General features: G+C 38.5%; 1 protein-coding gene across 1 annotated transcript in view; it reads right to left on the reverse strand.

Moving 5' to 3' along the window:
- Positions 1–7,416: 7,416 nt before the first annotated feature.
- PCGF3 (polycomb group ring finger 3) overlaps positions 7,417–13,364 on the reverse strand; it is a 78,405-nt gene continuing 72,457 nt past the window's right edge. The window contains exons 5-7 of the mRNA XM_070736852.1: positions 12,376–12,513; positions 8,282–8,362; positions 7,417–7,694 (exon numbers count right to left, since the gene is read on the reverse strand). Of these exons, the coding sequence (XP_070592953.1) occupies positions 7,647–7,694; positions 8,282–8,362; positions 12,376–12,513 (267 nt within the window). The 3' untranslated portion in view covers positions 7,417–7,646. The remainder of the gene's footprint in view (positions 7,695–8,281; positions 8,363–12,375; positions 12,514–13,364) is intronic.

The raw sequence follows: 13,364 nt of genomic DNA on the forward strand, positions 1-13,364 counted from the left end.
ATAGGGCAACCTCTCACCTGTCCTTAGATATGGCTCCACGTGCCACCTGTGGCCAGCATGCCATAAGTTCACCATCACGACTAAACTATTAAACAGTGTTGCAAGTAAGAAGCTCAACAAAAGGATGGCCACAGGAACATAGCCAATCATTTGTAGTATTTTTTTTTTTTAAAGTTACCTACAGACTTCTAGTGTAAAGGCGGCACTCTGATGCAGAGATCAGTAAAAAAAAATTTAAAGTGCTAAAATTGTTACTGGAATATTATTATTTATTAGATTTATTATTTAATATCTCTAAAATGTCTCGTGTATGCATTTCTGTGACCTCAAAAATCACAAGTGCTTTGAATTTTACAATGCTGAAACCAACAGTCTTTAGGAGAGGGGGGCGGTTTGGGGGTGGTGGTGGAATGATTTCATGTAAATAAAATCAGAAAATTAAGGTATACATAAAGCAAAATAATTAGTTTTTATCCATATCTAAATCAGTTAATCCATGATCTAACAATTCAAAATCCATAGATGGACAGCTGTTTCATTAGAATCAAAAGACATGTGTGTGTGTATGTGTGTGTGTGTGTGTGTGTGTGAATTCAATAGATGAAAACTACAGTACAGAAGCAATAAATTGGTTGGTTGGTTGGATGGATGGATAGACCTGAATCCAGCATTGTAGTCATTGCAACCATGAAGTATGCTGACAGGCTGGTTTTAATTTGCAAGCCTTATGGCTGGGATAAATTTTGAATCTTCATAAACCAAATGCTTTAGTCAACCAAATACATGTAGATAACAGATTATACCTTGTTTCAGAGACCAAAAAACCCACAGAGATCACTGAGACATAAATCTGCTATCTGCCATGGGATGGATTCATAGGCCACTAGACTAGGAGGCAGCTTTTTCATTGTGATTGATTGATTGATTGATCATGTCCCATCAAGTCAGTGTTCATTCTTGGTAATTACACAACAATCTATTTCTAAACTGGTCTTTCAGGTCTTCCATTAAGGCATGTTCGTTGTACTGGATTCCAAAGACATTTGCAAACACAAAGAGAGATTCATCGATTACTTTCACACTCTTGAAAAATAGAGATCAAACACCTTTTTTTTTTTTTTGCTTTTATTACAAGCATATAATATTAATTGGCAGAACACTGAATACAAGCTTCACTATCATAAAAATCAAAACAAGCAATAATTCCCAGAAAGGCTTATTCAGACAAAAACTAGCCACCAATAGTACAAAAGTTACACAGCAACACAAAGCATAAAAAAATGTAAACGTCCAATTGAAACCAAGCCAAAACTATGATTTCCCCCCCCCCAAATACGGCAAAAATTTTCAATCTCTTTATGATGCCATGTAGTAAGGATAAAGGATTAAATGGTTTGCACTGGCTTATTGTCCTATAACCCTAAATTGCCTGGTTGCTATACTAATTGCATTTTTAAAAAAATTAGAGTATTTTTGGGTGGGGTGGGGGCCGGACCGTGTTATACAGCGCGTATGCACAGCGCATTTTAGTTGACTCCTCATGCAAGAACATGTGCCCGATCACACAACGTATAGGGGACAGGGTGACTTACCAATATTTTTCTTTATTTGAATATTTATGGACCTAAGTTCTGTTTTAGACACTTGCCCTTGGCAAAAGCTATTCATTCAGCAAAAGATCTAGATGTGGGATTTCAAATATCTACCAAAGAGCTGCAGTGCAGTATATTAAGTGTGGTGTTTTTTATATTGAGTGTGGCGGGTGGGCAAGAAAGAAAGAAAGCACATGGCGCTTCGTTTACCGCTTTTCCTTGTTAAAGTTCCTTGTACTCTTCAGCCATGGATAAAAATGTCTGTTTGCTGGGTTGCAGGACAAGTGGTGGATAGGAAAAAACGGCTAAGCACACTCACTCCTACTCCTCCACTGTACATCACCCTCTTGGCATTTTTAAGGTTAGCTATTGAGGTTCTTGGAGAATTTAGGGTTAAAAAGAAATTATTGGAGCAAGTTTATGTCATGTAAGTTCCACTTAGAAAGGAACGTGAGTCCAAGCCAAGAGTACACCTCTGAAGAAAAATGCTGTGTTTTCTGTGCACATTTTGACTACAAGGTGAAGGTATCCACTTGCAATTTTGACATGCAATGGTCTGCCTGCGTGCCTTGTCATTTTATATTTTAAATCCCAAAGCACACACACAAATATATGCTAAGTTAAGGTATCACATGAAGTGTTTAACACCAGAGCAATTACCTGAGGAAATACAGAAAGAGGATTTTTTTCTGTAAAATACAGTTTGGTCTGCAGTAAATGCATTTCTTATGTACTGATTTAAAATATAAAGTTATCAAAGAGTCATAGTGTAGATGTACAAACTGGTTGGCTTTCTCCTATTGCATTTGCAGCTCAGTTTCAAATAATTGCAAATAGGTTAACATTAACTTAATGTTAATAAGTCTGCCATCCACTGGAAAAGAAGACAGACAGTAAATTTCCCAAAGATTAATTAAATCGTTATGAAAACAACAGGAGCCAGATAAACTTTCCAAAAGTTCCAATCCAATTGAAGAGAAAAAAAATAGCACCATCATAGTTTGTAATCTCATATTTAAAATTATTGTATTACTCCCAGAACATAAGAGATTGTGTCTAGAGAATTGCACAACCGCAAAGAAATAAATATTTCCAAGTTCAATGGTATCATGTTGAGAAATACCAGACATACCAATGGCACACAAGAAACATTTCTGATAGGCTGCAAGTTTCCACGGTTCACATTGAAGAAGTCTTGCCAGATCGCTGTTAAAATATTGCCGACAGGTAGTTCTTGCACACGGAAACTACTCCCCATTTGTCACTCTTAAGAATCCCAAGAAAAGGGAAGGAGATTCCATTCGAATGTAAACTTAAAACTACCTACGTAATCTTTCTCCAAACTGCAGTTAATCAATGCTACATTTACCATTTTAAAAGTATGCCTAACAGAAGCATGTTTCCAACCTATTGCACAAAAAGCATAAAGTAATGCTCTCTTTATCCATACAAAAACATACCATTTATTTTTTTTAAAAAATAATAAGAATAAATGGGGCCAAACTAAAATTACACTAAATGTGGCGACTATGGTAGCCAATTGTTGCTTTATGTTTGTTTGCTGCTATACGGCATCTCATTAAACCTACCCAGGATTTAAGGTACAACGTTCTTCCCTTCCCTCTAAGTGATGGGAAAGAAATACAGAATGTAAAAATACCGTGCTCTTTATATCAGAACTTACAACAGGTGGAAAAACAGGCAGACGGGTGCCGTTTTTGTTAAGAGACCCGCATTTAGTGCAAAATCTAGTTTGGCCCCTCACAAAAGGAAGGAAGAAGCTTGTAAAAAACATCTCACAATTTCATTTTATATGCCCATAAATAAAGCTGGACCATCAAAACCAAACAAAGTAAAAATAATAATTAAAAAAAAATACTTAGATGGTAAAAAGTAAGAGAGAAAGCTTAAAATAGAATAAATAATTTTATAAAGTTAACTTTTCAAACCCCCCCATCTTATTTAAAATTCAATATTATATATTCTGATTTCTCTATCTTAGAAAGAAAATTATACCAAGCGAGACCATCAGCCTGCCTCGTCCTGTCTTTTTGTTGCTTAAGATAATGCAACACGACCATTTGACTGCTTTCATTTACCAGTGGTAAGCAGTTAATTAAAACAAAGAACAGAAATTACTTCACAGTTAATCATGTATCACTTAATCAATCTAGACAAACTTAAATGTGGCCGGATCATCTCCAAGCCACTTAACGCTAGAAGTGAAGACCCTAAAGCCAGAAAAATCAACAGAATGTTTTCCCCACCCAAAGCATTGTGCAACCTGCCCCTTAAAAGCTTCACAGAAGAGAGACAGCTGATATAACAAGAATCTGTTCTACTGGTATTAACCCTCGTTTTTCTGATAAAACAAGACAGGCCTTTGAAACAAATAATCCCCAAAGGATGCCGTTTCCATAGGAGAAGAAATATTCCGAGAAAACTGTTTAGAAGGAAAACAAAAATTCTTTTTTTAAAAAAGTATTTTCTGCCACTGTCGTGGTCAAGCTGTTAGAAAATAAATCATCTATGAGTGATTAAAAACCAGCCTGGGTGTCAACAGCCAGCTTTTTGTTTCATGCACCTGATTACATAAATGTAGTAATATAGCACCGTATCAGATTCAAGTGATTCAAAATCTTGCTAGAAACATAGCCGCGTGGGTTCTGTAAACGGCTGCAGTCAGGAGAGTTACAGGGGTTACAGTTTGCACCTTAATACTATTTAGTCCCTCGGTTTAAATGACGCAATGGGTGTGGAGGGGGTTGTGTTCTGCATTTTAAGATGGCATTGGTGGGACAATTCAGCTGTGTATCTGTTCTGAGGTAGAGTTAATAGTTGCACAAGGTCATTATACCCTCTAAAGGTTTAACACACACTTCTCCCCAACCTGCTGTTCTTGAAATAAATGTGTTGAAATGAAACTTTCATCAAGCCCACTGGCCATGTCTAGAGAGCAAAGGTTTGGGAAAGCCTGAATCAAATGGGAATTCAACAGGTTGACTAAATTTGAGGCTCGCTATGCATGGTTAGCCAGGATGTTTTCAGATAGCACCTGCTCACCTATGAAAGGAGAAGGTGGAGAACTTTAAAGGCTGTCTTATTATTCATAGCAGCCTGGGTACATTTTCCCACAGCCCCCGTCCCCCCAATTCCAATAAAGGTGTCTTCTTCCGTTCCGTAACCATTTTATTTTTTATCTCAGCTGATATTTTTTTCAGAATAATGGCGAGCAATCATCTATCATTAGTAAGCACTTACTTGTTATACGGATTTTATATACGGTAATTAAGAACTATTACCTTTTTAAGCGCACTTACTAGTAGAAAATCTCCTGCAACATGCCCCAATTTAAATGAGTGCAAATGTTACAAGGGGCGCCAGTGCACTCGTGTTCATCTCGTTTGGAGAGTGGAACATTGCTTTTAAAGTGTGCGATGTACTTTCCTCCCCCCCTCCCTCAACTCTAGCTCGATGTAACAAGACATGCGCAGAATGCTCTTAACAAAAGGTTGTTCGGTGTTGTTGTTTTTCCCATTTGTCCTCCATTCCCAATTTTCCACCACTCATGTGCAAGCTGGCTTTTGTACCTTTCTCCACCTGTTCCCGTTTCTTCTTTGTTCCTTTCTTTTCATTTACATCTAATTTATCATTATGAAATTAGAGAAGGCAAACAACTCGGGAGAGGTGGGCTTACAAAAAAAACCATGACTCTTTTAACTTCAGCGGATGTATAGGAAATAATCGGCATTGTGAAAGGGATGTGTTTTGTCTCCTGCTAACAGAATTGTAAGGTCTATGACAACAATTCATTCCAGGAAATTAGACCTAATAGCTTAATTGAACATATGTTATCTGATGCATTATCGATGTCTAAAAAATAATAATCACTGAACAGTATGAAAAGAGCCCTTCCTTGCCTCACATTTGCATTTACTCATTTGGATTTTGTACTTATTCAGGTTTGTCCACTCAACCACACCTCTGCCATGTATCTTTTTTACATATATGCTTTGCTGAGGCTTGCTCCCTATAGGGAAGATTTCCTGTGAGTTACACTTGCAGAGCAAGGATATTTAGAAGAACAAGAAACAAATGTTAGCAAACTGCTACCAGTCCGGAATATTCACCATCAGAACATAAACCTCCAAACGGAAGTGACTTCCATAAAGGATGGAGAAACCTCACGTTGTTTTCATCTTCCTAGTGATCTCTCTCAAACTCAGTCAATATAACCCATCCACATTGGGCTACCCTCTGCTTCTGCCTAAGGACCTGTTCAATCAGCAGCGGGATTATAAGCCATAGAGCTAGTAAGACGGAGTAAAGGCAAACTTTTGCATCAAAGAGAAATATCTTGAGAAATTAAAAAAATATACTCTTCTCAGTAATCCTTCTCAGCAGCAACTTCTTCCCTGTTCTGGTCATATCCCATCCAAACTGGTGTCCCAAAGGAGGAAAGGCAGGCTTGTGTTCATGCAAAGAATACTTGTGCCTCTGCATATATGTATGTGCATATGGAAGAGAGAGAGAGACACACACAGAAAACATGCCTATCTACATGCAACAAGTAGTATGCGCATGCATTCCTGAACGCACTGGGGCATTTAAAAATCAATGACATGGTTCTCCCCGCTGAAAGTGTCTTACATATCCCATCCAGATGAAGAACAACATATATTTCGCATGGTCCATATTTGTGGTACCACCGCCGAATGCAACCTTTTTAAAACAAAAAAAACCAACCCAACCTTAAAGATATTAAAGGGAAAGTTACATTGCCCTTCTTCACACACCGTTCCCACCTCTACTCAAAGAGAAAGTGCACTTACATAGTCTAGAGGGAGAAATCAATCCCTTGGGGGCTGGATTTAAAAATAAATAGATTTATAGGTTAAGGCCCAAAAGTACCATAGTGCCAACTAAATCCGAACACATAAAGATAGTTCAAGTAGAGAATTAGGCAAACACAATGGTCTTCTTAAAGAAGCTAGAACCCAGCAGGAAGGTCAGTGAACTCATGCTTGTCATAGAATGTATGCTCCAGCATTAGTATTGTATGTTGTTCAAGAGAACAATACTGGAGTTCAAGTAGTTAAGGCTGCTAAAGGCTTATTTCATTTTCAGAACAGGAAATCCCCTGTTTACGCCCCAGCTATGTAAGTCACACATATTACAGAAAAAAGGATGTTTCCACCACCCCCAAATGCTCAACAGTTTGTGTGATCTGAGAAAACTGAAATAAAATGGAAATCACTCATTCCAATGCCTTCCTCAAATGAATCAGCAAAGGAACAAAGGAGCAGAATCCAGAACTGTGTCGTGATGTCAAGTCACTGCCAACCATTACATTACCCCCTCCCCCCCAATGTTAAATACTATGAAGGGCTTTACTGATCAACAAGATGCCTGTGAGGTTTAAGAGACAGAACATTTGGTGAGAGAAGGAAGAACGGAAGAAAGGAAAGGAAAGGAAAGGAAAGGGAAGGGAAGGGAAGGGAAGGGAAGGGAAGGGAAGGGAAGGAAGGAAGGAAGGAAGGAAGGAAGGAAGGAAGGAAGGAAGGAAGGAAGGAAGGAAGGAAGGAAGGAAGGAAGGAAGGAAGGAAGGAAGGAAGGAAGGAAGGGCTATGTTTAACTAAGTTGCAAAACAATCCAAGAGCTGCTTGGTGACAAGAAATTGAAAATTACCTCCTTCCCTACATTTTAACCTATTTTTCATCTTTCAAGATGATGACCAAGAACTGAGCTACACAGAGGGAACTGTGAAGTGCTTTCAATGTCTGTAAACATCATGCTGGTAGTGTCCGTTCAAACTGCACTTTCCTTTTTTTTTTTTTTTGTAGAAAATAGTATAAATATTTTTACTGTCCTGAACGTTGAGTTTAATGCATCTCTCAGAGAATTTTTTTCAGAATGGTAGGGTGGGAAAGTACGACTGTTTTTCAGGAATGGATTTTGCTGGTCTATGTCACGAGTGAGTTGAGTAATGATGCACTAAGAAGGTGCCTGATGATAGTCTCTGCAAAAAAACCGTCCACAAGGACAAAACAGTTCTTACAGCAAGTCCATTTTCGGTCTGTAATGTAGCAGTAGAGGTGCTTTCTGAAAAATAAACATAATTGCTTGAGGAACTCTCTGGTGCAGTATATCAATAAACAAAAGAACATTTTAAGCTTAAACTTTGTTTAGGACTTTAATGGCCACCACTGCTGGCCCAGGAGACCCAGTAAACCTCAATATCTCAGCAGGTTCTACAGGGCTACCCGTAAATGATGGGAAAACTGGACATAAGTTTAAGTTTAATCAGATTTGTATGCCGCCCCTCTCCGCAGACTCGGGGCGGCTCACAGCAACAGCAACACAATGTACAACAAATCCAATATTTAAATTAATTTTAAACACCCCACAAGTTAAAACCAATCATACTGGACATGTCTGGTGTGAAGACTTTGGCAGACACTATCTCTATCTTTGCCTACAGCGAAGATGTCCCAAAGCGCAGCATCCACCACCACCACCACTTTATTTTCCTGCCCAATCTAAAACAAAAGAGCAAGATAATCTCTGACCTGTGAACATGGAAAGACAAGGACCACAAGGAATCAGGACATCAGTTATGTCTTTATGAACGATAAAGTAAAGGTTTAGCGTTTCAAAGGGAGAATATTAAATGCATCAATGCTGCATACCTTAAATCTCCATCTTGTGACGACTACAAATTTGAGAGTATGGTCCTTGCCCAGAATTTCTTCATTGCATAATATATCCAGCTGATAAAGGAACAAAAGATTTATATTTTTACTAAAGAGATCGGTTTAAAAGATCCAAATAATGATGCAATTTTGCTTTTTAATGGCATGAAATGGTATGATACAACAATTCAAATATTGTGTCCCAGAATCTCTTCAGGTATCTTGACACTTTTCCAATAATGTAAAGCTCAGAAAGGGTTTTAGTTGTAACCAACAAGCTGTAAACTGAATAATCTGTATATTCTGTCGTTTAATTTGCCTGGTGGGTGGGAGATAAAAAATTCAGCACTTACAGGAGATGCAGAGTTATTTCAGGGCATAAACTTTACTCTTCACTATGCTGGATCACCATCTGTTCCATAATCTACAAAAGACCAGATAGTCTGGCCTTACAGAAATTAACTAAATCCAGAATGAGAAAATTAACAAAGTAAACACGTGCAAGTTCTGAGCATCATCGTCTGAAAAACCTGGAAGCGAAGGCCTGAGAAAATGAATTCTAAAACTTATAGTTTAAAAAAAATGAGTCCCTGATAGGATTCTATATAGGATATGTGGAAACTAACTTAATTAGCTGTCCAGGGAACGATTATTTCCAAATCGATAAGTTACAAGCAACAGCAAACAGAAAATGGTAGAAATAGGTGTCCCTTTCTTGCCTGCTTTTAATTTGAAAGCCAGAATTTAATATTATGAAGATCAATAACCTCACATAACCATTTCAGCTGTAACCTATTCATGCCCTCAAAATATAGCAAATGTCCTACTTGATACGTAAATGATTGTACATTTATTTTATCCTTCTGTTCCATCAATTGGCGATACCAAATTTTACACTTAAAATTCTCACACTCCTAAAGTTCTTCTCACAATTTGCCAGATACCTCTAAAAAAAGAGCACACATTGTCTAATAATTGGAAAATCTTTTCTCTCTTGATTCTTTTAACAGGGACTAGAACTTAATTCCCACCTCCAAAGAGCTACCAAACCAGCCTTGACTCTGTGTTTTAAGTTCACAAAGTTTTTTTTTAAAAAAGAAATGTGGTCCAATAGTCAGTTATTTTCTCTGAAATAAAGACTGCCCAAATCAGGGGGTCAATACGAGAAGAATTTAGAGATTAAATCCTAGAAATCCTTTTGAACCATTTTTACTGTCCATCTGTTCCAAACTACTAAAGTAGTAGTTTCCCTATGTAATGAAACAACCCCAAATCCTCCTCATATTTGTAAATGTCCTCACCACCCATTAACAAGTTATAAGAAATGGACTAGAGAAACCAAAGGCGAAATTTCTAATCAACTGGAATGTTTCAAGATACGCAAGCATGAGTGTTTCTCAACTTTGGCAATGTTAAGATATGCGGACTTCAACTAGCAGTTGCTGGTTAGCTAATTCTAGAAGTTGAAGTCCACACATCTCAAAATAGCCAAGACCAAGAAATACTGAACTGATCAAAATGATCTTGTCCACTATAATCTATATGTGACGAAAAGAGGAAACTGAGATATGCCCTTCAATGAAAACAAAGCAACAAGAAGAGGAAACAAGCAGGAAGAGGGAGATTGTGATCCCTCTATATAGAGCACTGGTGAGACCACATTTGGAATACTGTGTTCAGTTCTGGAGACCTCACCTACAAACAGATATTGACAAAATTGAATGGGTCCAAAGACGGGCTACAAGAATGGTGGAAGGTCTTAAGCATAAAACGTATCAGGAAAGACTTAATGAACTCAATCTGTATAGTCTGGAGGACAGAAGGAAAAGGGGACATGATCGAAACATTTAAATATGTTAAAGGGTTAAATAAGGTCCAGGAGGGAAGTGTTTTTAATAGGAAAGTGAACACAAGAACAAGGGGACACAATCTGAAGTTAGTTGGGGGAAAGATCAAAAGCAACATGAGAAAATATTATTTTACTGAAAGAGTAGTAGATCCTTGGAACAAACTTCTAGCAGGCGTGGTAGATAAATCCACAGTAACTGAATTTAAACATGCCTGGGATAAACATATATCCATCCTAAGATAAAATATAGAAAATAGTATAAGGGCAGACTAGATGGACCATGAGGTCTTTTTCTGCCGTCAGACTTTTATGTTTCTATGTTATTAACAGATCATACTATACTGTGTGTATGAGGGGGGGGTTGGTTCTAAATCAAGCCTACAATTCAAATATAGCAATATATATTGCTTCATAGTGCTTTTACAGCCCTCTCCAAGCAGTTTACAGAATCAGCATATTGCCTCCAACAATCTGGGCCCTCGTTTTACTCACTTTGGCAGGATGAAAGGCGGAATAAACCTTGAGCCAGGGGTGAGATCTGAACTGCTTGAACTACAGCTACAGTTAGCTAAAGAAGCCTTCACTGCTGCACTCTAACCACTGCGACACCCCAGCAGGTTGAATTATGCCACGAAATAGCAAAAATCTTTCTGCCTTTCATAAAATCCAAAATCATTGTACTAAGGCCTATTTGCTTGACTTTGAGTTAATTTTCCAAAGAAACAAAAAGTCCATGTATGTTAATTAATAGATCTTCATTAACATGTATTAGAACATTTTTCTGCTTTCAAGACAGTATTGATTGGTAATTGGCTGAACAAGTCCCTGGGGTTTTCTTGGCAAGGTTTGTCATTGCTTTCTTCTTAGAACTTGGAAAGAGTGCCTGGCTCAAGATTACCCAGCTAGTTTTGTGCCTAACATGGGACCAGAACTCATGGCCTTCCAATTTCTAGCCTGGTTCTTTAACCACTGCACCAAACTGGCTATATCTTACTCAAAAGCCCTAGTAGTGTGTCAAGTAAAAATCAGACAAAAAATGTTCTTTAAAAGTAAGCCAACGTGTTTACACGCTAATGAAAAATGAGTGAAACTCAATTTCCTTGCAGTAAATATAGCAGATAACCCGGACAGCTGGCTTTCAATATATTAAATAAATGCATGGCATTTTATCAGACATTAGTTAGAACAGATTATTATTCAATTATTTGCAATGAAATTTTACATCATCTCTTTCACAATCCATCCACAATCCATATGTACAGTGATCCCTCTATTATCGCGAGGGTTCCGTTCCAAGACCCCTCGCGATAATCGATTTTTCGCGATGTAGGGTTGCGGAAGTAAAAACACCATCTGCGCATGCGCGCCCTTTTTTTCTATGGCCGCGCATGCGTAGATGGTGGAGTTTGCGTTCCCCGCTGCCCACGCAAAGGGGAAACCCCGATTTGGCTCCTTGCTGCTGCTGCGCTACCGAGCAGATCAGCTGCTGGGCGGCCGAAGGAACCTTCCCTGGGTCTTCCCCCTCTTGCTGGCGGGCGGGGCGAGCGGCGGGCATCAGCGAGGAGCCGGGGTTTCCCCTTTGCGTGGGCGGCCGGGAAGACCCAGGTTGGGGGTTCGGGGGGGGGGGTGCTGGGAAGCCCCCCAGGCCGGCTGCGACCTTTTAAAACAGCCGTGCCGCTTCCCAGCTGAGTCCTGAAGCCAAACGCGGAAGTGGGGATTTTTTAAATTAATATTTTTTTAAAAATCGCGATATAGCGTTTCGCGAAGATCGAGATCGCGAAACTCGAGGGATCACTGTAATTTAAAACCCTAAAGTTTAAGCTGGCAACTTTTTTTTAATTTTTAAAGGAAATTATTGTGACCTTCAGAATTCATATAAACGGCTGAAGGCACTTGCTTATTCTGCAGAAAGAGAGCACACTGTCAATTTTAAACTCGTCTCCGCTAAAGGTCTCCCCGTGAATTTTTCTCACTAGATATATTTACATTAATGCTTCAAGTGCAAACTAAGGAATACTGGGCAGTTTCAGAATCACATTTTAAAAGCTTAATATCTGTTAAGGCACTCCCTCATTTGTTATACATTATTTAAGTGAGTGAAACAGCAATTCTGTTTCAGGAAAAATCAACCATCTCTAAGGATTTAACATGACCTTTTAACAAAAAAAAAAATTTAGTTATTTTTTAAAAATCAACCACGCTTTTTTCTTTCTCTTTGTTACACTCTCCTAGCACAGATTACCTCATTAAATGAAGAAAGGTTAAGTTTTTTGGCAATGAACTTCTTTAGATGCAAGACTGTAGCTTGTGCTGAGCAACGAATCCATTTTCTCTTCAATCCACGCAATTTGCTACTGTTGCATTCCAAGCAGATGCTTACCTGTAAGGAGAGAGCCAATACAGGTTACAATTTAAGTTCTCATTTCGTAGCAGCAGAAGCAGAGCATTCTAAATTGTGCGATGCCCACGTTAGCTAACGAGGATAAACAACAGATCAAAAGGGGGTCTGCTTTACTTCAGGAGGGAACCCTATCTAGCAATCCTAGCTACAAAGAATGGTTTTCTGTGGTGGGAAAGTCCTCTAACTGAAATCTGGAAGAGCTTAAGGACAGAAAGGAGAAGAGTGCTCTAAGGCAGGGGTAGGCAAAGTTGGCTCTTCTATGACTTGTGGACTTCAACTCCCAGAATTCCTGAGCCAATCATGCTAGCTCAGGAATTCTGGGAGTTGAAGTCCACAAGTCATAGAAGAGCCAACTTTGCCTACCTCTGCTCTAAGGTATTTTCTCTATGATACTTGGAATAAATTTTCACTAAGATAACGTCAATTGTCTTATCAAACTAAATTAAATCATTTCTTTGCAAGGGGAAGTGGGATTCCTTCACTCTGTACAGTGCGCTGTGTTTTTTATTGTGTGCAGTTGCTGGTTTAGTAAAGGTTGTGCATATACACTGTTTTACCAATCCCACTGGATCTATGCGCATCCTAGAATCTCCATAAAATATTGTTTTTAATGTGTGTAATCTCTCTCTCACACACACAAATAAAACTTTACAGAACCTGGAGGTTCTAGGATGAGCATAGATACAAATATCCATGGGATTAATAAAATGGTGTGTGCACAACCTTTACTAAGCAATATATATATATACACACAACCTTTACTAAGCAATGTAAGTTCCTCTCTTTCTAAGGCCTTTTTAACTAGAAAATTGAGGGATCAATCCCAGGCC

The sequence above is a fragment of the Erythrolamprus reginae genome, chromosome 2 (genome assembly GCF_031021105.1).
Source record: "Erythrolamprus reginae isolate rEryReg1 chromosome 2, rEryReg1.hap1, whole genome shotgun sequence".
NCBI classification, from domain to species: Eukaryota; Metazoa; Chordata; class Lepidosauria; order Squamata; family Dipsadidae; genus Erythrolamprus; species Erythrolamprus reginae.